At 40.2% G+C, this 24,879-nt stretch overlaps 1 protein-coding gene across 1 annotated transcript; it reads right to left on the bottom strand.

Moving 5' to 3' along the window:
* Nucleotides 1–9,623: 9,623 nt before the first annotated feature.
* CENPI (centromere protein I) lies at nucleotides 9,624–23,843 on the bottom strand (the record flags this gene model as incomplete). The annotated part of the gene is made up of 20 exons (XM_084294359.1): nucleotides 9,624–9,755; nucleotides 10,547–10,588; nucleotides 12,028–12,261; nucleotides 12,406–12,454; nucleotides 13,557–13,681; nucleotides 15,474–15,609; nucleotides 16,025–16,122; nucleotides 16,608–16,672; nucleotides 16,771–16,888; nucleotides 17,193–17,284; nucleotides 17,490–17,610; nucleotides 17,882–18,031; nucleotides 18,531–18,659; nucleotides 19,028–19,117; nucleotides 19,861–19,907; nucleotides 20,220–20,268; nucleotides 21,471–21,578; nucleotides 22,177–22,295; nucleotides 23,235–23,372; nucleotides 23,654–23,843. 20 exons carry the CDS (start codon nucleotides 23,841–23,843, stop codon nucleotides 9,624–9,626), a joined length of 2,232 nt encoding a protein of 743 aa, XP_084150485.1.
* Nucleotides 23,844–24,879: the final 1,036 nt, after the last annotated feature.

The raw sequence follows: 24,879 nt of genomic DNA on the forward strand, positions 1-24,879 counted from the left end.
GGATCTTTCCACCCAAAGATCCTGAACTCTGCTCAAGATGTCAGTGATGCTATGCCCACATTACCCAAGCAGAAACAAGAGTTCGGTGACTTGGTCATTCAGACCTGACCCTAGTCCCACGCTGTAGCTGCCAGAGCGTCTCAGCCTCTCCCTGGGAACATTTAAGCTCAGACAGCACTAAGGTCTGGTCCTTGTCAGAACGATCTCCAAGGAGCCTCAGCCTCTCTCCTTGCAGGGCTTTTGGTGGGCTGTGTGCAGCTGAAGGTTGGTGAAGGAATGGCCACTGGCCTCAGCTGCCCACCTGTTGGGACATCAAGGTTACCTGTCAGTCCATCCGGGGGCCTGACTTTCCAACTAATCCCACGACACTGTTGGAAGGTGGATATGAATGGATATAAAGCTTTACCAGGTTGCCAACTTCAATCTGGAGCAGTCAAAATACAGCTGATCTCCGGCAAAATGCATTTGAGAGAGTCCTCAGGAAACCAGCACGATCCTCACAGTGGTTCCAGTGGGAGTCTCTGGCACAGGGGTGGCCGACTCTGCAGAGCCCCTGGTCCCATCCAGGTGAGCCCTGAGTCAGGCACACAGCAAGGCGAGGTGCACAGACACCTCATGTAGCTGCACTGAGCAGAGGAGAAGTATTTTTAAGTAGCATCTTTCCTGTGGTTGGTTCCAAAAGGAGCAACACAGCATCCTTCAAGTATCAACCTGAGAATGGGTACGTACTCCACACCTCCTGCTTTCAAAAGCCTTTTCAATAGCTTCCACTTCCACAACAGCCACAGCGATGCAACACAACTTGTTCTGAAAAGCTGTATTTAGACCCAAAGAAATAGATATGGGTAGGAAAGCGGAATAGAACTGTCTCTCTACAGGGCTATTTTTGTGCACACTTACACACACACACAAATAACTCCTGGGTTAACTAAGGAGACCAAGGGGAAGGAGAGAGCAGAGTGCCTGAAGGGCTGCCCAGGCAGTCGGAGCACACTGCCCTGCAGAGCCGTGACCGACCCAAACCGCAGTGTGTGTCTGTCACCGACACGGTGAGGAACGTGACAGCTCGGATAAACACAGCGAGCACGCATCAGGCCGAGGTACACATGCACACGAGACAGGCGTCAGCACAGAGACATGAACAGACAGCTGGAGTCACGCAAATAAGGTACTTTGCAGTACATGCATCCTAAATTATTGATAGTTTAGGGACGGCAAAATGCAGCGGGAGGATATCTCTTGTGTCAGTTTAACTTAAATTTTGAGACAAAGCAGGATCTCTGGTGAAAGACTTGCTTCTATGGCTGGGAGCATCATCCTAGGTCCCCCAAGTTCCTTGTGCTTTAAGGACATAATTAGGACAAACAGCCCAGCAATTCAGAACTCAAAGGGAATCAAGGAGACAAACTCTGATTTGCCATAAGCCCAGCCTTGCATATCAGCACCAAAACTGTATGGAGTATATGGGAAAAAATATGAGAAGAAACACTCAGTTTGATGTGCTTTAAGTTCTGCAGATAACCTCCAAAAAAATCTCTCAAGGAACTCCAAGAACCCAGCTTCCAGAAGACACATTGGTACCTACCACACGCCTTTCCCCAAGAGAATATTTCAGACATTCATGTCCTACTACATGGCAAAGATGTACCTTGCTAGCAAAATTAGGAACCTCCACCTCTCTGAAGGGACATGTGCGCAATCCTAAATAAAACATACAAACATACAATAGATAAAATTGAGGTGGATTTTATAAGACACAAGCACAAAAGTGAAATTGGATTCTGATTTATACCAGTAACACTCCATTTAAAACACTGAAGTGTAAATCAGTTTAAATCAGTGAAACAGATTCTGATTTACACTTGTGAAGTCGGAATCAGCCACACGGGCTAAATATACAAAGCCACAAAATACCGAACACCCTGAATACAAATGCATTTGCTGAAAATGGCTGGTGAAAATTGAGCTCTGTGGAGATCTATTAAAACTGCTTTTAGTTTGAATTTTTTTTTTTAAGCCAGAAATAAGAGCTGTGTCTGATGTGACCCCAAAGCTTTTACTATTAGCTCTTTATTCGAAATCAATATTAATTTGGCTGAATTACTCGGAAGATGGAACTTCCCTAACACTAAGTACCGTGTGTTACCAACCAATCAAAACATCAAACGAAGTTCTAGCATCCGCATTTTCAGCAGGGTATTTCAGATGCTGATATAGTTCAAGGTTATTATTTTCACTGTTTTGCTTCCCATAACCCCCACCTGTTAAATACCTCTTCTAAAATGTCCCTCATCTCAGAATTGCTTCCTGAAACGTGTGCTCACTCACTGTCCTCAAACTCTGTGTCTTTCTTCCTCTGAAATTTTGTATCTCCTGAAAGAAGAGGAACATTTTCCCTCTTGTATAGAAGAAGAAATGCTGTTACCATCCTCTGTAAGCTTTTTTATTATTATTTCCCCTCGTAAAACTCAGAATTTCTTTCCACTCAAAATTTTTATTGTATGGATTAGAGAAAGTTCCTTCAAAATAATCCTTCTTCCCACTAAAAGCAATATCCTCAGAACAGATGTCTGTTCCTACTCCCATGTTTCCATAGTAGTTGCAAGTATTTTCCCTTTGTTTTATTACTACTGAAATCTAAGACCCTCTTCAAAATTCACGTATTCTTCTTTGGCTCCCACCTACCTTAATGAAATACCAGGCTGGGGATCAGAAGCCAACTGAGTTTGTGGCTCTGCCATTGGGCTGCTGAGTCAGCTAGGACAGATCACAAAACCTCCTCCCTGCCTCCTGATCTGTGAGCTGGGACTAACATTTGTAAGCAGCATTTCCCGTGTGCTCCAGGATCTATTGATGAAAGCACTGTGCAAGAGCTAGGTGCTGCTGCTTCAAGAATTTATTCATTCAGCTAACCTGAAACTGTTCCTCAGATATGCCAGCTCACCCAGATAACCCATTTATTTAAGCCGAGCATATGCTACACAGCCAAGGAAGCACCTGTTACACCAAGTGGTCTAGAGAGGTCTAGAAGCCATTCAGCTGAGTGATGCTGATTCAGATTGCCTACAGAGAAATGGGCTGATTTAGAGTATTAGAGTGACAGAGAAGTTTGGGATCATGATTTATCCCGATTAAAGTATTTTAGAGAACGACGCTTTATCTAGGAACCTATAGAGTGGATTGCGTAAGGAAGATTACAATTCACTGGCGAGGAATAAATTCTCCGAAATCCCTCATAAAGAGCAGTACTTAAACACAGAGAATAGTGAAGCAAGGCTGCGGGAAGCACAATGCCGCAGCAGCAAAGAAGACAGCAGATTAGAGCACGTTCGTACGCCTGTGTTCAACCCATCTCTGCCTTTCACAAAGCACAGGGAATTTTTTCAAGTTACCTCTGAGAAGGCACCCGCGTGATATTTTGTGTGGAGAAGCAGACGGTGCAGCCCGATGGGGCTTAATTCCCAACTTAGGGCTGGAGAAGCTGTTGGAGGCCATGGAGTTCCTGCGTGCAGGAACACATCATAAACACCCTGACAGCCTCCCAGCCACAGGCACCTATAACACAGACAGACAGCTAGACACTGACTGAGGGTGCATATGGACATGCACACTTGCTTACAGGAGAATACAGGAACAGACAAAGAGCATTTTCCCAAGGGCCAAACACTGATTTATTTGTGGATCCTGCTGCTGAAGAAGGATTTGGTGAAAGGTTTGCGAGCGGGGAAAACATCCCTGATGGCTCCAAGAAATCCTGTCTCCTCCCAAGAGCCTACAGCCCTGCTTTCCTGAGACGCAGGGCTCCCTCATCTGGGTCTCCGCTTAATTGAAATAACAGATGAGGCTGAATTTTGCCACAGCCATACATTTCAAAACAGTAACGTGCGTGTGATGCAGGATCGTTGATCAGAGTGGTTGTGCTGCGCCTACCTGCAGAGCAAAAGCCAGGAGGAACAGATCCCGCACAAAGGGACGGAGCTGCCTGTCAATTCCGGCACATTAGACAGCCAAGCATGCTTGGGAGTAGAGCACAAAGAGCCTTTTTTCAATAAAACTAGAACCAGGGGCCCTAAATTCGGCTTGAGACGAACCTAAGAACGATTACCCAGACATCATACCGCATTGTTCCTTCGTCTGTTTAAATAACTGATGTCAAGTAAATAACTGCCTCCTTCGCTAGCATCAATGAGCAGAGAAATCTTCCAAGCACAGACTCTACGCTGCCTAAAGTGTTTAGAAAAACAGCAGGGTAGTTTCTAAAAGCATGACACCTGGGGTGAGGAGGAAGAATAGGGAGAGAACTGATACAGGCAGGCAGCTGCCGTGCACTCAGAACGAATCCCCCTTCTTGCTTGTTCCTGCAACGGGGCCTGAGACAGTCCTGCCCCAAGGAGAAAGGCCGCAGGGAGAGAGGAAAGCTTTCCAGAGCATGAGCACCGAAAGGATGAGCGGTGGGTGTCAAAAAGAGAGTAGAAGAACTTGAGGGAAGGATGAAGCAAAGGAAAGAGACAAAGGAGAAAATGAGAGGAAAAAAAATGCAAAAAACATGAAGGAGAGAGAGGGAAGGCAGACAAGCAGTTTTCAGGGGCTTTTTTGTTCTTCAAAGGCTGTCAACACGTTTACGCTATGCTCTCCATCCCCCTCCCTACTTACCGGGCTCTGCACACAAAGGAGCAGGAAGGAGATCATGCAAGAGCTGCTGGAGATTCACTTAGACGCAGAACAGAGGTGCCCTGAGAGAAAGGAAACCGCTTAGTGATCCGTGTACAATGAGCCACAGTGGGAATGTTGCAGGCCTGGAAAGTCTAAAGAGAGAGAAAAAACCTGCAAAGAGAAACCTCTTCCTGGGGAGATCACCCTCAGGACTTACAGACAGTACAGGTATCGGAGAAAAGAGAGTCAAACGGTATGAGGATGCAGCTTACAGACTAAAAATATATTTATACACACACACAACGCTTACCACTGCTCCTTAAGGGAAGAGCCCAAACGGTTTTGACAGACAATAAAATTTTCAGGAGTATCTGTTCCAATCTGCATCCAAACCCAGTGCCCGAGGCTCGGGAACTCGGCGGTGTTCTCGTGCCTGTCATATCCCACCTCTCAGCCACACCAGAACACATTTTGTGTCACGTTTCTGATAGGCACCAAGCTTGGCTGATGAACATTAATTCATTAGGCTGCAGAACGGGATCATGTCTAAGCCTACAGATTTCTAAATGCTGCCAAGGTTAAAATAGTGTCTTGAGCCCATGTAGGGTACCTGCAGCTTTTTTTGAGGACTGGCTATTTGAACTTATGTTTGTGCAAGACTGTAGTGAGCTTGAAAATGCAACTTAGAGTCCATATTAAGGCAATTTTTAAGATATCCTGCCCTCCGCTGTGAAGGCCTCTTACTCGTAAAGACAGGAAATTGAGAAGGAGAGAAATAAAGCAGAATCACAAGGCATGCTCTTTACTAAAGCCACCAATATTATTACTTCAGGGCCTGCCTTGACAGCTCTAGGAGGAATCTTGTGTATAAAACCACATGACTTTATGATCTTATGACCTAAGTCAAAAGCAAAATTTGGCAGAATCAAACCACCATCAGGCCAGAATCACTACTTTTACTCCGAAAAGCAGAGCTGCAATGAGGAACCGTTAGTAAACCAGAAATCAGCTTTCCTGGAACTAAATATTTGGAGACTTCCAGAGCAAGCTTGTTATCAATACCTGTTGTTGCTCTCCCAGACCGGACGCGTCCTCTGACTAAAGAGCATGTAAAGAGCTCCCTCACAACTCCCTCAGGAACCACCGTGCTACAAATAAAAGCAGGCCAGTGTGCATTATTAATGACCTGTTATCAGAGGATCTGGGATCATCGCCAGAGAGAGGAGTTCCACTGTGCTCAGATGCGGTAGAGAAGATGAACTCTTAGCCAGGTCAGAGTCCTCAGTTTCCCTATTCTTTTGTCCTCTGGGTAAAGATTTGTGATAAACCCTTTTGTCACCACGGCCAGGAGATCGCCCTGCACTTACAACTGAGCTTTAACTTGGAGACAAAGGAAGCTAAGTGAGGAGAGGCTGGGTAGAAAGAAGTACAAACACACGTTATAGGGAAAGGGCGCAGAAGCAAGTTTTATTTTTGGTACCAGTTAAATGCTATTAGCAGGATTCAGACATACATATTGGCAGTTGTAAAAGCTGCAATACAAGCCTCAGAGGTTCAATTTTCTGAGTGGCTACAGCTGTACCACCTTCTAAATCCTTGGGTCCTGATTTATTCATGGCATTAGGAATGCAAAATGCAAGCAGAGGGAAGTAGGCCAACAAGAGAATAGAAAGCAGGGACACAGAGGAACCAGTTTCCTCATTCCAGCTGAAAACAGGTTGAAATTGTTAACTCCTTCAGAGCAAGTTGACTCTTTCTGAAAGGACAACACTTCCTGATGCATAAAGATGTACAAATGCTTCTCTTCCTACAAAGAAAAATCTTGATTAGTAGAAACACAAAGCAAACAGCTTCAGAAGAGGAATTCAGCTTAACTTGAGCCCGAGGCATTTGCATTTTCAGATGCATAATGCTCAGGCCAATGCATCTGACTGGGTAGGAGTTAACGGCAGTGGTTCTGTGAGCTGTGGACCAGATGTTCAGCCGGTGCAACTCACCACAGCGCCATTAGGAAGCGGTGGAGCTAAGCCTGCTTACCTCAGACAGGGCTCTGGCCCTCTGTACTCTGAAACCCTTATCTAGAGCCCAGAGATTTTTCTGAAGGGAAATATCTCCCTTTTTAGAAGCAGCTAACCAGGCTACTAGCAAGTTGAACACAAAGCTTAAACTTTTCATCCTGCATTCTTCTTATCAAACAGTACCACAAGACAGTTGCTGATATTATTTCACAGTGCACACGTACAACACACACCTTGTAACAGGCAGAAAAAGGCACTAGGGACAAATTGATGATTTCTTTTGTCACTTACCAGGAAATTGATAGTGCTTGACTCTCTCCATTGTATGATGCTATGGTCAGCCAAGACTTTGAGTATATGCTTGTAACAGCCAATTGTCTGCAAAATTTACCATGGTAGATAATAAAGAAAGAGTGGGGAAAAAAAAAGAGCTACAGCGGCACTTTTCTCCCTAAAATGACCATTCTTCCATGCAAGTGGAATGTCACTAGACAAAAAATCAGAAAAGTCCAGATGTGAAAGAATGTCCAAGGCATTGAGATGTTAAGTCATCCCAAATGCCAGTAGCACCAGGTATATCGCTGCTACATGGAGAGGATTTTAAACAGCTGTCTTTACTGACAAAGCTGCCGTTAAAGGAAAGTTATTCGCCCTGTTACTTTTCTCCTGCACCTCTAAATGTCAATCCTGTGTACTCGAATAACAAAATTGTACAGTTTGTTTAGACTCAACACAAAAAACTGGTCATACAGTAGTAGTCTTCCCTAACATGATTCTGTCATTTCTGAAGCAAACACCAATCTCAAAGAAAAACTGATCTTGGGGACCAATAACTATACATGTACAACATTCAGCATATCATATAGCATTCTGCTATGAGCATCTTTAAATAAATCTACATACACCACACATTAAGAACCTAGGCACCTTCCAGTCTCACCAGAACACTACAGAGCTCTGCTCCTTCCACAAACTCCTGAGAGCACCCAGGTAACAAGGAGTCCTTCTCCTTGGCTAGATCTAAGTGCTACTTGGAGATGTTCTGTTTGTTCCCTTCCTCACTGAATCAGCCTGCCGTACACAGATGTAGAACCGAGTCTCCCAGATTTTCCCAGGGCTCTCAATCCCTCCAGCCCTATTCCTAAACGGTATCCCAGTTAACAATGCAAAAATACAATTATCTTCTGATGTTGACCAGGCTTCTATGAAGGACAAAGGCGAGGGATTAAGCTGTCTCTAAGAAGTGTAGTACACAGGCCTCCCAGAATAAGTGCTGACATTTTTAATACCTTTCTGAAAAGAAGACTGTTTAACATAGAAATTATTAAAAAAAAAAAAAAAAAAAAAAAAAAAGAGCCAAGGACTGCTAACTCTCCTCTTTTACTCAGCTAAGGACTGTAGCGCTCCTCCTTTAATCCTAAACTGAAACAGGAACATAAAACCCTCCAGGAGCATAACAAGTGACACTAGGATAGGGACTGCCAGCCAGTGGTGTTAGGAGGTGAGAGTTAGGAGAAGCACAAACCACCAAGCTGAGCTGGTCCAAAACTACAGTCACGGCTTCTAATAGTTACGTTAGCACCACCTCTTGAAACATATTCACTTGGAAAAGTTTGTAAGCTGCTGAGTTTCCACTATCACAAGAAAGTAATCAGGATTTGTGAAAATACGTTTCTCTTGACAGAAACTAAGCAAGCAGCACTACGCTAGCTGGAATAGTGCAGCCAGATGAGAAAAGGGAATACTTTATTCTGGGAAGATCTCTTTGCAAGTCTTTTTCTTTCACAGTCTTAGAAAGACTTTCTTATTCTCTGGAGAAAAAAAAAAAATATATGCATACACACACGTACATAAATCAGATCACCTAGTTGAACTTAAAAAATCAATAGGCTACAAAACCTAGAAGCAGTCTGATTTTGAGACAATGAAGAAACCAACACACATCCTTAGGGGCTCTGGAGTCACTCAGGACTGATGTAATTCCTTTACTGGATCAAAGTACAGATTCACAACACATAATTCAGTATATTGTCCCACCTGTTGAGCATTTGCAACTTCATTTCATAGCAGAGAGACAACATTCACTCAAGTGTTGAAGACCCGTGTTCAGCTTCTCCCAACTTTTACTCAGTGTTAAAACAAAGTGACAGAAGAAACTTTTTATAGCAGTTCCTTCAAAATGGCAGTTGGAAGAATTTTTACAGAATATAAATTATACATATGTACACATGTAATATACAACATGTACAGAGCTAAAACAAAAAGGCAAGCCACATGAACTTATTAATAGAAAATAAGGAACAGGTGGCAACGCTGTTCAGATGCTCAAATTATCAATAAACCATGAACTGAGCACTAAGTTTTCCAGCTAAGTTAAAAGAGAATTATAAGCAAAGCTATCAAGAATGTCCCTTCTGGAACCTTCATAATGAAAATGAAGTTCAGGAAGATCAATTTGGCCACCCTGTTAAGAGCCAGTATGCACGTGCTACAACAGGGAAAGCTTGCAGTCCTTCAGTCCAGTATATATACAGTGTCCCTGAAAGGCAGATTAAACTGTCTCTTGCTGTCAAGGAAAGCAAAGGAGGTCATGGATCAACACTATGTATTTGAAGGAGCAGTGCTTCGTGCAGTTTCAAATGCAGAACGTTTGTTCCTCAATCAAAGCAGATATTCCAACAAAGAAAAACAAGGATGCTACACAGCATATGAGCTCAGCAGCCTCAGACCAAAGAAGTTCAGCAGAAGGCAGAAATAGTGGTCAGTGTTAGTGAACCAAGCCAGCCTAAGCATTCCTTCTGTATCTTCACTTTCCTAACACAGATGCCAGTAAGAAAATGCAGGCAAGGGTAATTGCTCTGTTTCTTTCCACCGAGGAAGGATTAGCGACACAGTCCATTATATTCTGCTTTTCTGTTCCAGAAGATTCAAAGGCTCCAATGAGTCCCAGAGTCACACTTCCACATTCCTTGCTTTATTTTGAGAGGCCTGGGAAACACGATTGATGCTGCTTTCAACAAAGAGCTTCAGGCCTTCTAAACCTTGTGCATAGAGATAATCCAGATACCAGTTCCACTTCTTTCCCTATAAAAAGAAAGAATAATCAGATGTGCAAGCCATAGCTATGTCTTTCTTGAAGCAATCTGAAAAGGTCTGCAAATATCACCTGCCACAGTTTGACAACAGCCATCCCAGTCCACAAATACCCAGATATACAGGGGTCCCATTCTGCACCCAGACACACAAGCTTTTCACTTATGTATTACATGTTCTTAGCTTGACAAACCATAATAAATATAACAAATCATGATCTTTTTTAGTACTGAAGAGATTTATAAATCCCAATTCTCAGAGAGAAAAGTCTATTGGATCAACAACAAAGACATCAAAGATTGAATGAACGTGGATATTGAAGTCTTCCTTCCATCACTGAGTGATTTTTCCAGATCAGGCTATATGTGCGCTTTGATACAGGAAAGGGAAAAAAATGCCACAGCAATTGCTCAGTGGAGGGCCACTGTTCAAAGCTGTAAAAAAAAGCTACACATTCACCTCAGAAATTTAATATTGAATTCATTGATAATAGGAATTCTGCTTCTAGTACTCCAAAACATTTTTTTTTTTCTGTAGTCTGCACAGCAAACAGCCTTGTCCTGATACTGCACTGACTCCTGGAGGAAATGTATAAAAATCTCAGATCACTGACCACAGCTGGCATAATTTCTCAGATGTTTGACGTGCTCGTGTTTGGCCCTGTTGAAAGACTGAACCTAAGTAGAGCTTGAATTTTCAAAATTTTTCTGGGTGAATACTACCACCTCATTTCTCCTTATCTATTGAAAATTGCCTGTTTTCACTGAAACATGAAATCTTACCTTAATTAAACTGAAGTTGAAGGTGGGATCATCTGGACAGGCCTTAATGAGAAGAAATAAAAACAACGTCAAGTCAGATAAAAAACATACATCCATTACTGAGCCTCGACTTAGTCACCTCCTAAATCAGGAATTGTAGGTGTGCAAATAAATTCAAAGATATTTAATTGTATCTCAGAACAAGTTTCCAGCATTATACTTGGCCAAAAAAACAAATGGCAAGACAAGGGGGAGACAGCCTTGCCCTGTGCTGCAACATAACTGGATAGCAACAGAGAAAATGTATGGATACCCTTAGCAACTGTATCTCCACAGAGTAAAAGCAATCCCTTCAAAACATCAGACAGATAATTCCCAACTAGACAGAGCAAGAAGAGAACATATGACATTTAGTTTACTGCTCATGTTCTCATAGTGTGCTGCAGAGCAGTGCCCTCTGGCGCTCAGCAATGAAGCGTTCAAGAAAAGATGGAACTGCAGGTAATTACGTTCTCTTGTCTTAATATACATCAGTGGTAGCTACTAAGCAAAATCTTTCCTGGTGCCGCAGTGGGAAGAATGCAAGAAATCTCCAGGCTTTTTTTTAAACTTAAAAGCTACAAGGCAGTGTCAGTAAGCTATCAGGAAGCATCAGAACAAAAAGGACCTAGACAAAAGATATGAAAAACTAATTCTGCTATAACAGCAGAAAGACCAAAGAAAAGTTGTATTTAACAAAAATAAAATAGTTTCTTCTGGCAAAGGCAAAACTTGAGTTTAAGTCAGCAGTTACAAAGTACCTAGATTCAAGACACTAAGTACATAAGCCAAGGCAGATTTGTGAAGTGTTCCTAACCAGCATTCTTTCACCTTTCACATCAGATTTCCTAGGTTTCATTCCAAGAGCATCCTTGCTGTCTGCCAGCAATCCTTGTAACAAAATGGCAGCTTTGTGCACCTCTTGGATAGCCTACAAAAGCTAATTTCTCAGAGCATTATGCACATCTTGAACAGTAACAACTCTGGTAAGCTGCTCCCTCCACTGTTCAGTAGCTGCACCAAACACGAGAGCACTTGGAACCTTCAGCTACTAGCAGAACTCCTCGGACAATACAATACACCGTGATATCCTACTTCTGTACTTGAAATAGCTGCTTGTATTTCTTTTTAATAAGTGATTCTCAAAAAGTATTCTGCTAAAAGTTCTGCTATGGGCACCTGAATACAACTTAACTATGCATTTCTTCATATGCAGAAGTTTAAAAGTTTAGGTCATGCACTGTATTCTATAAGGCGGAATGTACTATTGGAAAGCTTTTACTGAATTAGCTAAATAATGAGAAAATCAACTATTTTAGTTCTGTTTTCAGAACGATAAGCACAAATTCACATCTAGAACCGTTTTACTCAGACACTGAGTAGACTTTACTCACTGAGAGACACTTCTTTAGAGAAACTGTCAATATAGAACATCTGGTGCTGCCAAAGGCCTACACCATTACCTGCTGCAGGAAGTGGGCAGCATAGCCCATCATAGCTGGGTGGTAGACAATGTTAAAGCTGTTTTTGAATTCCTGCACTCCGGTTTTCTTCAGCAATTCATCATCCAGACGAACACCCTGAGGATGGTTATCCTTCTGGAATACGTTGGATGTCCACAGACAGCCCACCATAGCTATTATGTACTGGTTGTATTCTTGGTATGTGTGGCTACTGAATTTGAATTGCTGCTTTTTCTGAGGGACAAGAAAATAAAATCAATAAATAGCACCTTCAAAGCCGTTATGTTCTTTCCAGTCCTTAAAAAAGAGCTATCAAAACACCTTCCCTCCATTCAACCCAGTTCCTTTCTAAGGTCCATTCTAGCACATAGCAGTTACCTTCTTAGTCAGCTCATTTTCTTTCGCAGCTACCAAGTTGGTTCGATACCTCAAAAAAACAAAGAAAAGAGAAAGTTAGATGACTGAAAATTTTACGACCTACCAGTGCCGACAAACACTGGAAGAATGTTTACACAGGATATTAAGAAAACTTTTATTTTCAACAAGAGAGACCATCAAACTTTTCTCCTCTTTTAAAAAAAGAGAGGCAAGAAAATTAATTCAAAAGGACTTAATCACTTGACATGTTTTTGCTGGGGAAGGGTGGATGAGTCTGGTAAGATTTGTGTCTTGGACCAGCTTACCTGGTACAGTAACATTTATAAAGGCTATATGCAAGAATTTGCACACAGGTTTGAAATCAGCAGAAAAGTGCTGTACATCTTTAAGAAGGGAGACTTTCATTCACTAAGCAGAGAAACGGAAGCCACTGGAAGTAACGCAACTTGACAGTCGCTCTATATAATAAGCACTAGCTCCTCTCATTTCCCAGGGACCGTCTTGTCATGTTAATTACCCTGCAGACTCCTTAGAGGAATAACCACATGGAGAGCCCTACGCCAGCTGTCAGCAATTGGCTACTCTTCTTCTCAAATGCAGCCACTGGAACTAACAAGGCCAAGAACAGCAGACATGTTGGTGGATCCTGCTGAGAGCTAAACAGTGCTGTCTTTGGACCTGCAGGCAGCTCAAGGCAGTCCCAAATTCCCACAGGGTTGGGGGGTGACAGAAGTGCTTCCTACTCAGCACATTACAGAATTTGCAAGGAAAAGCTTAAGTCTGGTGGTCAGAGCACAAGACTGAGAAGTTTAATGGTTAACTACTAATGATTCCAGCTCTTTGTTGCTAGGTGACTTAAATTCTCTCAAAATATGTGAAATCTTTCCTTCACCTATCAAAGCTATGGAAATAATAAAAGGAAAGAGGTCAGAATCTTGCCATTTGGAATAACAGAGTGGGGAAAAAAATATGAACTACAGCTATAAAACACTGTATCAAGAATACTTGGCACAGCTGGAACATTTCACCTTTGCCTTATGCAATAAGAGAAAGTATAGATTTCAAATTCAGGTTTTACAAAGTAATTTCATTTCCAAAAGATCAAAACAAAAGACACGAGGATTCCCTACAACCCACACCATTTGTAGTACCTGTACATGATGTAGCAGAGCTGATTCAAGCTGACAGAATCCATACTAAGCAATGCTGGGTAGAAAACTCCAGCAGGAGGCATTATCAACAGAGGCAAATTGTACTTCAGATACATGTCACACACCTGCAAGAATGAAGCAAATCTAGGATTATTATTAGTGCCATTCACAAACCCCCAAACATTTAAGAGCAAAAGAGTGTGATATTTCATTCCCGCCACTTCTATCAGCTTCATCTAGGAGCTAAGACCAGGGTGAAGCAATTGTATTTGTTTCTTGCTCAGTACAAGACAGCTCACATCCCAGTATATTTCAACAGTTTTGGGTATACCATTACAATGGTAATTGGTTACATTCTGGGTCAAATATATCCAGATCCTGCCTTTTTTTTGTGAACTCTGATTTTTTTTTTTTTTTTGGATCATTACTAAGTATGCAGCTTGGCTTACACTTGATCAGACCTTGTTCCTAGCCTAAGTTTGCTGATAAATAGCAAGCCAAACTCATCCAACTGGGAAATTCATTCTTTCTTTTTGACCTGGCTGGAATTTCATGACTACATGATAAAGCTTTGCTCTAAGAAAAGATTATATGGACATAAACCACAAATTTATTATCAGGCTAATTTAGAATTTAAGGTTGAGCTTCAAGTAAAAAAGGCATTTTAAAATTTTTGCAGATTTAATAAGATCTTCAGCTAAAATGACAGCCTTAAAGTATGGATAAATAATACAAAGCAATATTGCTGTAACTTTACACATTACTGTCCTCTATTGCTTAGCCACACTAATATTCCCAAGCATAGGCTGTTACACTTCTCTTCAGGAAGATACGCATTGTTCTCAGAAGATTAGTGTCCTAAGATCTAGTAACTACAACTCAGATCATAGGCAATTAAGCTGTGACAGCCCAACAGACAGAAAATAGATACTACTTAAATTGTATTCAATTAGGCACCATTGTTTTAAGGTTCCTCTGCTCTAATACCATAAAAAATTTTTCACCAAAGACTATTTGTGAGGCCTTCACATTTCCTCTTGCCCTCAGTACAGCAAATACCACATAGATATAGGTAGATATCTGTATGTAATTGGGTTACTGGTATTTTCAAATATTTAGACTCTTTACTTAATATCTCAGCTGCATGATTTTAGAGATCTTTATAAAACTGACGAGTTCTGAACACATCAGTGAAGTGTAAATAAAAACATCTTAGTTGCATGCTAGAACACCAGTAACCTAAGGGTGCATGATTCTTGGTATATTCCCATAAAATGATCATTTACTTATTTTAAACACGCTATCTTATGCAAATGTTGTTGCCTGTTAGTTTTGTGCATTTTTAATGGACATTTTCGTTACAAGTAGTTCCCAGCACTATCACTGCTTTTTTAACGCTTCATAATTTCATCCAAATTGTAGGAGAAGCATGGCTAGAGTTCACATAGCAGTAAACACATCTACAGAGTTGATTTAGGGAAACTAGAGAGTAGGTGTATGCCTATTTGACACCGCTTTATCTATAGGATAAACTAGGAAAAAAAAATGATTTTTTTTAAAGGGACATAAAGAAGAAGTCAGGATACGTTGTTTGAAATTGAACTAAACATTTTTTTCTATAATTAGTATTAAAAAAGCATCATCTGTTATGTTATGCCACATTTTTACTTCTCCATGAGCAATGCAACTCTGACTTAATTAAGAGCAAGCACTCACTGGTAACTTTTATTTCTGCCTAGGGATGCAATAGCAGTAGCTACCACTTGTAGATCTAGCAGATATTTGGAACATTCTGGCATTTAATCACAAAGTTCTGTAAACTATAACAAGGAAGGTGATTCCATGCTATAGCTGAAAAAAATGCAGTTGGCCTCAGGGAAATGGGATTTCGAAAGCCAAAACAAATGGAATACATACGATTTCATAGAAGTCCAGGATGAAGTACAACAAGAAGGTACAATTGTTTTCTAAACGCAATGCAACAGTAGAGATCCATCCAACAAAGTGGATTAGTTCAGCTATCCCATCCACTAGTCCAGAAAGGGTGGTATTCCTGCAGTAATAGACAGACACAACATTAGCATACATACCTCTTCATAAATGCTAAAGAGGAAACATGGTAAAAAGCCATGGTAAAAACAGAAACTAGAAGTTATCCTTCTGCCCCACCACCCTCAAGCATCCAGCAACATGTATTTGGTCTTGAATATATCCAGTATTACATTGTTACCAACATTATTACAAAAACGACCCAGCTGTTAGTCTCAAGAATCTTGACTTCGGACTTTTCAGTGTCAATAGAAATATTTTTAAACTAAGGGTAAGAGTAGGATTGACAAGGTAGCTTGCAATATAGCAGAAACATTACGGCATTACTGACTGGTCTTCATGGTAGGTAAACAGGCATATCTAAACACTTGTGAACAGTGTACAAAACACCACATTATATTCACTTTGGACAAACTTACAGAGAATGAAATTGATAGTCGGACTCTGAATCCAGCCGAACCACATGCCAGTTCAACCAGTTCTGCAACAGCTCTTTCAAACACTCAAGAACACTGCACTGTAAGAGTCAAAAAGAAAACAGGTTGTTGACAATTTACATAAGTGAATGATACTAAACAAAAAATGCCATGAGAATTAAAGCATACAAGTAAACATATGAAGAGTTTCTCAGGACCACAAAGAGCATTTAGATAATTGCAGTATCCACTTAAACCAGATGTATACATTACATAGTTTTTGCTGGAGAATGCAAGCTTCAAATAGTGACTCAAAATTGCAATAAAAAACTGTTGTCTTCTGTGCTATTACATAGTTCTATGTTAATCCAGTGCTTCTGCTTAATTCCAGTCAAAAAAAGAAAATATCTTGAAGGCACTCAAATTCCCCAAGAAATTACATCATAAATACATATTTTACCCTCACTTCAGCACAAACTCCCCCAAAAGAAGTCCTCTATACAACCCCTCAGACTGTTGTACCTTATACAAGTGCAGATAACAGTACCAACTAGAAGTAAACAGCCACTGTACTCACTTAAATTACCTTAAAATAAAGCGAGGATGTGAAAAAGAGCTGTGCCAGGGGATCACAGATGTGTGATTTCATTTCTGAAATAAACAAGAAAGCAGCATGATATCTGAGCACAAATTCTTCCCCCCAAGATCAGACACTGCCCAACTTTATCCAAAGGATCTGCAACCCATACCAGAGAAGCTGCTGAGGGGGATCCAACTCATGAGTCTGAGGACTTGTGATCGGCAGCAGGAGCCATCCCAGAGAGGAAGGCTTCTGCACAGGAACTCCTCACAAGAAGAAAATCCTTCCTGCAGATCAGAAGGTGAACATTCAAAAATTCATCTCACATACCTGAACTTTGCCATGCTCAATTCACCCTGGAGAAGAGGCTTACGCCTGCTTCCTGACATGCAATTCTCCAGGACACTCAAATTATCATTCCTGCAGAAACCACGGCCATGTCCAGAATATTGGAAAATGTACATTTATTATTCTTTTGTCTATTTGAGACACTGCAATTTTTAAGAGATACTGCAGGAAACATGCAAGTCCCAAATGCACTTTAAGGGAAGAATTCATGAAATCTTTCGTTTCCACAAAATAGGCCCTCACCTGCAAGAAACATTCTGCCTTGTAGATAATTTCCAGGAAGTCCTTGAATTCTTGTTCATATTGGCTATTTTCAACCACACACCAGGTACACTCTAAACAGGAGAGAAGACTGCATTTGAACACAAGTATAGCAAGAATAAGCACAATTAAAAGCAAAATTCAACTCTTCTTCAGTATTTCTTTTAATGCTATATGATTACCACTATAAATCTGAATAGCAAAGTGCCATTACTGAATGGTGAAAAGTTCAGTCTTTTACCTCCATACCATGCCGTGGTGGTTATGTTAAGTTCTTACCTTCCTGAAGAGTCTGTCCCATCCAGTAGTAGAGCCTCAGGTAAATAGATTCATCTTTGATGCAATTCATGTAATGAAGCAATAATGGGTTTGTTAACACTGAACCCATCTGGGAAGGAAACTGCAAGAAAAAAAAAAAAAAAAAAGAAAAAGTTATTCTGTGTTTAAATCTAAATAGTGCTAGAGAATCTCATACTATCAGAGTTGTCCAACCCTTTTATTAGCAACAGGAACGTCTCCAGGAGTCACACTCATCGCCCTCAGGTAGGACTACATGCTTTGTCAGAATTAGGTAACCCACATGCCACTCACATATAAACAGGGCATAGACAAAAATCATTTGATCTCTCCAAATCCTTCAGTGAGCTTGCTGAGACCTTCCTGCCACTCACCTCTAAACAATGGATATTTTCTACGAGCTGGGTAAAGGCCTGCAGCTGCTCCACTGGAAAAAAATCGTTTGCGCTGTTCTTTTCACTGTTCCCTACTAAATTTTGTGCGTTGGCACTGCTTGCAGGTATAATCAACTGGGCATTCCATTTCTGTAGAAAAGAAACACAAATGAACAGCAGTGACTCAGCTTCCAATGCAAACAAGTATGCTTGTGACCAACATTCCCATAAAGACTCCACTTTGAACAAAAAAAGCATCTAGGCTTTCATTATAATGGGAATGCTGTTTCCATATAGCTATCCCATCCTTCCCAGTGCTGAAATAAAGCTCAGCTCTCATTACTTGCCATTAATCAACATGAAAACAGCTGTTTGGCACCTTCTGGCACCAGGGGAGGTTTAGGTTGGATACTGGAAAAACATTTATTCACTGAAAGGGTTATGAGGAATCGGAACAGGCTGCCCAGGGAAGTGGCTGACTCACTATCCCTGAAGGTATTTAACAGACATGCAAGTACGGCGGTGCTGAGGGGCGTGGTTTAGTGGTAGAACTTGGCAGTGCTAGTTAATGTTTGGACTTGATGATCTTAGAGGTCTTTTCCAACCTAATTGATTTTATGATCCTAGAGTCTTGAGGCCCATAACCTACTCTTTTTCGTGACTGAGGTTGAGTTGTGCCTAAACACAGTGCTTGGGAAATTGGAGAATTTGCCTGGTTTCTTCGCCTTACAGCGTTGATTGCTGCTTTCCATGGAGCCTCTGAATTCTTGAAGTAAGTCTGTAAACACAAATCAGACACGTATGCAAGAAGCCAAAGTAGGATAAAGTGACAGAAAGACCAGTTTCTATTCCAGTAAACATCAGTGATGTGTGTGAAAACAGTTAAAACCAGAAAGCACATCAACAGGAGGATATAGGTAATCCTCATAAGGATAAAGGAAGATCGTTCCATTTCAAATCATCTCAGAGTGACGAAGAGAAAAAAAATGCAAGGCAAGGAATCCTCCTCTAAACCTGATTTTACTCAGTGAAAAGAGGCAATAGAATTCATCTTCACTGCTTAATCATGCTATTGTTTAAACAGAAAGCTCATCACAAATAGTGTCATAAATAGCAGTTCCAAGTAGATTAAATCTAACTCCTTACCTTCATCTTCCCAGGAAGGGTTATGGACATGAGCTCGGGACGGAAGACCTTGTAAAGTGATAGCAGAGCCTGCAAATGAGGCTGCATTCCCTGTCAAATAACAGAACAAGTAACAACATGTGTGATATATTTTTAATATAAATATTGAAAACTATATTCACAAAGGAAAAAAAAAGGATTACTAAAAGCTTTCAGAAGTACACGTCAGTAAGCAACCAGAGATGCAAAATGAGCAAAAGAAAAATTGTCAACAAGAACAGCATAGGGAGGGGATTGAAGAACGAACTTTCTGCAATCACAACTCTAATAAAAAGAAATTTAACAATCAAAGCCATTAAAAATACAGTTCTCCACTGACTAAATGCTCCAAAAAACGTGTTACTCTAACTACATAGCTCCATCTATATTTCTCTAGCAACTTAGAACTTACTACTTGTGACTGTATTTTTTTCCTTATAGAAAAGGCAGCAAGATCCTATACATGCTTTTATTTTCCAGTCATTTTTGATATTGCTTGAAAAAGGAAGAGTAAAACTAAAGAAAGTAATAGAAAAATTAAAAGAAGCTGCTCTTTACTTCAGAGATTTCACCATATCAGTCTATAAAACATAAAGGTGTTTTTTTCATGTCACTGCACGTGCTCACAAATTAACACATGAGAATTCAAGATGCACATGCAAGATATACCAGCTCAGATGTTACAAAGACTACAACCTACATTTCCAAGTCTAACCCCATCCTGAGCTGCTAGCCTCTCCTCCATCTTGTAAGAACACTTATAAGCTGCAACATTAACCATTGTTCAAACTCTACAAAATTAGAAATGAACTTGCCGTTTTTGCTTGGAGGTCAAGCAGTCTCCTGACTCGAAAAGGCTTGACTGGAAAAACAGTTAAGAACATCATGAGTTTAAAAAACACATTATTTAACATTCAAGAGAAAATGAAATATCACTTTTATTGTAGGAAGTCATGGCAAAGCAAGCAGAAACAAGTAGTCTTACTTCTGTGCTAATACGGGTTTCTGATCCAGAATGTATTGCACAAACCCAACTGAACTGCCACTTAGGCTTCCTTGCCTTAAAAGTATTGCCTTACCTAGTCATTGGAGTAGCTCCATTTGAAGAAACGGCAGCACCGGGAAACAGAAGAAACAAAAGGCTTTTTTAACTCATACAATTGGATAGACTTACCATTTTCTTTCTTAGTCAGCAGGTAGAGCAGGTGGCAGACGTAGGGGCACTGCAAAGAAAAAGCAGCAGTGAGCTACCCTGCCGATACAGACTGCTATGATACATCAAAAGCGACACCCTTCCAGAAAGGCTTCACAAGCTGATATTGCTTCATTCAGTTGGCTGCCTCGAGTCATCATGGCATCCCCACTAGGGCAGAGCATACCTTACTTCTCGTAGCAAGCAGCCTGTTTTTACACGTCACTTACATCAATTTTAAGTAGATACATTATCTACATTACAAGCTGTCCTTATAGTAATAAAGTTATTCAATGAGCTTTCGTCTTGTTTTGGGGAACATGGTCTACATATTTCAGAGATCAGCAGTAACATTTTCCAAAGCAAAGATACCCTTGAATCAAAATATTAGAGCTTCTAACTACAGTGAGTCTGCAAGGGTCTTAAATTGGGTTCAGCTGTGTTTTCCAATTGTCCCATCATGCCTGAATAAGCTACAGAACTTAAATCCAGTTTTATGGAAAAAAGGTTATAACTAGTGTTAACCCATCCAAAACTTTGCAGGAAACATAGCTCAGAACTTCAGAAAGTTGTCTTGACCACAAAATATTCTGAACTGAAAGAATATCAACAATTTCATACCTATCTAACATGATTGCCAACTGGATCTTAATCTGAATTGAATCTATTTCAACATTCCAGCGCCCAGATTTCACAGATATCAAATAGCACAAAACTCATGAATGTTTGCCCTGTTTTAAGCTACATTTCAAAGAAATTAAGTAGAACAGGATTTTGAGTTTTTAATCATTCTATAAACATTGCTCCTAAAGGTTTTTTCTTTTTGCCCAAGGTATGCAAGTCAGTTTCTTCTCAGGGACAGAGGACTACACCTGCTGACATGTCACATCAAAGGTAATTTCAGGCACTGCGGTGTCACAGCATCTCTTAGGAATTTACATGAAAAATACTGTCTATCTGTTCAGATGTTACAGAGTGTCAATGCTTGGAAACATGTTTAACCAAACAGATCACAGTACTCACACTAAAATAATCCAACAGTACTTTCCCATTTCCAAATCAGAATTATCCAGCAATCTTAGAACTCAAAAAGAAAAAAGGAAACTAAGTTCTACCATCACATCGTCTCTCATACACAGCTATCTCAGACTAATTTTTAGTACCAATACACACACTACTAATGAACATTTAGGTTTATTTTGTGAATTCTGTATATTCTTCATCTCTCCTTACCAGCTTCTCATCATGAATGAAGGAAAAGAAGAAGCCATAAAGGGCATGAAGTTGTTCCTTGCGATCAATGAAGTCAAACATTGTGATCAGCCATCTTAGAAAAAGCAGCTGCAGACAGAAAGAGAGTCATCTTACATCAAGTAATAGACGAAACCAAGACAGAGCAGTCACTAGCCAGTTTAAGAGACATCATCATTAAAGGACACTCAAAGACAACCAGATAGCTACAAGATAAGCCTGAGAAGAGCTCCAAATTCCATGCTGTAAGAGAGAAAGCAGCCCTGTTCCAAACACGCGATAACCCCCAAGTATGATGTAAACCTTTCAGCCATCTACATGAAGACCAAAAAGACCATTTCACTAATCTTAAATCATGATGCCAAGGCACACAGAACTTAGGTGATACGTTGCTGAGGTGGATGAATAATGCCTCACACAGCTCAAGTCATTCACAGAAATTAATTCCTTAGGAGAGGCTTCTCCAACAGAGAACCTTCCTGTTCTGTAACTGTGCAAATTCCCACTCACAATCCTCACAATCTCAGCTTCCACTCCCTTTCTATGTACAGGTTTCTCTGCCAGTCTTTCTAAAAAACAGCAGCTTAAGCAAGAACCTTGCACATCAAAACCCCAGCTTCCTGCAGATAATCTGTCCTCATCATTCCTGTGCTGAAGCAGTAACTACCACAAACATTTATGAAGTTACCTGGACATTGCTTGTGCATTTGCTGACACAGAGCCAAGATACAGATGAAACAACAGAACTTTCTGGTATTACTGAGGCTGGAACTAAGCTCTTCAATAAACGAGTATTCACTGTATCAGCTGGAAAACAAACATTTTAAAATTGGATGCTGCTCACAAACCAGGTTCTTTGACACAGTTTGGCAGTTCAGGTTAAAATCCCCTCTGGACAAGATTATTCAGAGCTTTATTGCTTACAGGAACAGCACACAAGAAACCAGTAGGGATTTATCTAAAAAATATGAGAAATATTTCTTTCCAGGTTAAAGAAAATGGCATATATATTATTCCAGTATAGAAATAGCCTTTAGGCTCTTGGCAAGACAACCAACAGTAACACAAATTTCTGGTAATATTAACAACCAATTACTTCAACAAATGAGCATGTGATTATCAGCCAAATATTGGCAGATTAGTGTCTTGGAGATAAGCCAACAAATTTAAACCAAGAAAAGAATTGAATTGCTTGTATAACGGGGAAAGAATCCCGTAACATCCTCTTAGACTAGAGGGAGTGAAAGGTTTAATTTTTTTTTAATTGAATATTTCATTAGTTTCAAAATTTAGGTGATGGCCACCATTTCAAAGAAAGCAGCATGAACCGATTGCTAGTATGACACTAATTTTATCAAGTTTCACAATACAACTATGACAGTTTGTTCAATTATTTTGATCCTGGGAAGAAGAAACCTATGGAAATAGTTACAAGAAGGAAAAAAATATAATGGTTGCTAAGGTCACTCTTCAAGCCTTTAAAGATCTGCAATTAAGAACAAAGAAAATAAGCTTTTCAAAAAAGCTTTGTAACAAGCCATAATATTCTTCCCTATATCACTCACCTGTAACAAGAACTGAAGTTATTTTTAGCATGAACTCAGTTTACACTGGAGCATGCCAGAAAGATTAATTTTATGCTAAATTGCCTAACAATACAGTTGCCATAAACACATTATCTCAAGCAGGTTTGATTAGAGGGAAAGGAGAAGTTCACAGAAGACTTGTTAGCAGTAAGCATTTTACCAAGTTTGCCACTGAGTGCCACGGTTAGTAACGGATCAAACACTTCAGGGGGTAACCCTCTTTCCAGGCCAATGCTTTCCACAGTAGACAAATGTTTCTGCAAACCTTCACTCTTTTTCAATGAAACCCGGTCTTGAACTAGGGGAAAAAAAAATAGATGACAGTGATGAAACAACTTGTGAACTGATACTGAATTATTTTAAACTTCTCTGAACTTTTCCCATATATAGTCCATCTTTTTGGGTTCTTTACATAGCAATAGAAAGCAGAAAAGCTTTCTAGACACTAAGGAGTTACCACGAAGTTCAGATATTAGAAGAGAGAAAACGGCAGGTGAAATTTGATTTTTTTATTGTTATTTTAAAGAAATTGATAATCCTTTCAAACCGAGTTCGTTAACCTTAAAACTGTCCTCTTACCTTTCTCAATGAATCTCACAGCTTGCTCAAGGGAGTTGTGCTTGCTGTCATCACTTGGAGACTGCTGATTTTGTACAGTTTTTTCAGTATTAATACTCCCTTCTTTTCGCCATGCAGAGAGATCGGTTTGATTGCTATCGTGAACACGGAGAGGCTGCTTTGATTGCTTAGAACTCTGTCTTCGCTGCATTTTTTTCAGGCTGCCAGCTGAGACTGGAGAATTCCATTCATTTGTCATGTGAATTCCAGTCCCTCATTACAATGATGGAAGAAAATAGATGATCCTCCAATTGATGAAGAACATCAGAGAGACAGTTTCCTGCAAAAGAAAAAAAATATTTTTCTGACAAACAGACTTTAGAGGGATCCTGCATAAGGCAACTTCACAGCAAGTCATTTACAGCTGTCTGCCCCTAAACAATCAGACAATATGCTCAGAAGCTGTGCATACAGTTGTGCTATGAATTGAGAAATTCAATTCTTTCTTACATTAAAAAAGGGAAGAAAAAAAATCAAAAGTAAAAACCAAAACCAACTCCTTTCAAAATAAAACTTGTCTGATAAAATTTTATATAGTATTTTGATCCAAATTAACTTAACCAGAAAGCCAACAGTATGCAATCAACAATTTCCTTTGCTGTCTATTTTATTCTTTATCAGTTCTGTTACTTGTGCTGTATACATCAACAGGTCACAATTTTCTGTGGGGGTAATGCTCAGATTTTACAGGACCATAAAAACACTTTTCTTCCTATTTTACAGAGTTAGATTCCTATATAATATATTTCTACATAGTAGCTGAGATTTAAAATATATATGTTTTGGTAAATTTCCAAGTGAAGTACAAGAGCTACTAATACTGCCAAACTGCCTAGCCCTGGCTGAAATACAATCATGAGAAGTGACATTTTCTCTGTGTGTTAGAGAAATCAAACTTCTACCCCGAAAATGTGGCATGTTGCTACAAGTTCCTGGGCTTTGCAGAGTGCATGTGCATGCCCCTGAGCTGCTGGAGCAATTGCTTTTGCTTCCCAGCTTTCCCATCACAAGAAAACAGAAAGATTTTCAGCTCACGCTCCTCTTCAGCTCTCACTTACTCAAGACGTTAGAACTTTTTCTGTTTCCCTTTAGCTTTGTTTGACATAAACTTCTGCGACCAGTACAGCAAAACCAAATTTCTGGCTAGCTACGTTAAGATCTCTTCCGCAGTACCATGATACTCACCG

The sequence above is a fragment of the Netta rufina genome (assembly GCF_964035555.1).
Source record: "Netta rufina genome assembly, chromosome: 12".
Taxonomy (NCBI): domain Eukaryota; kingdom Metazoa; phylum Chordata; class Aves; order Anseriformes; family Anatidae; genus Netta; species Netta rufina.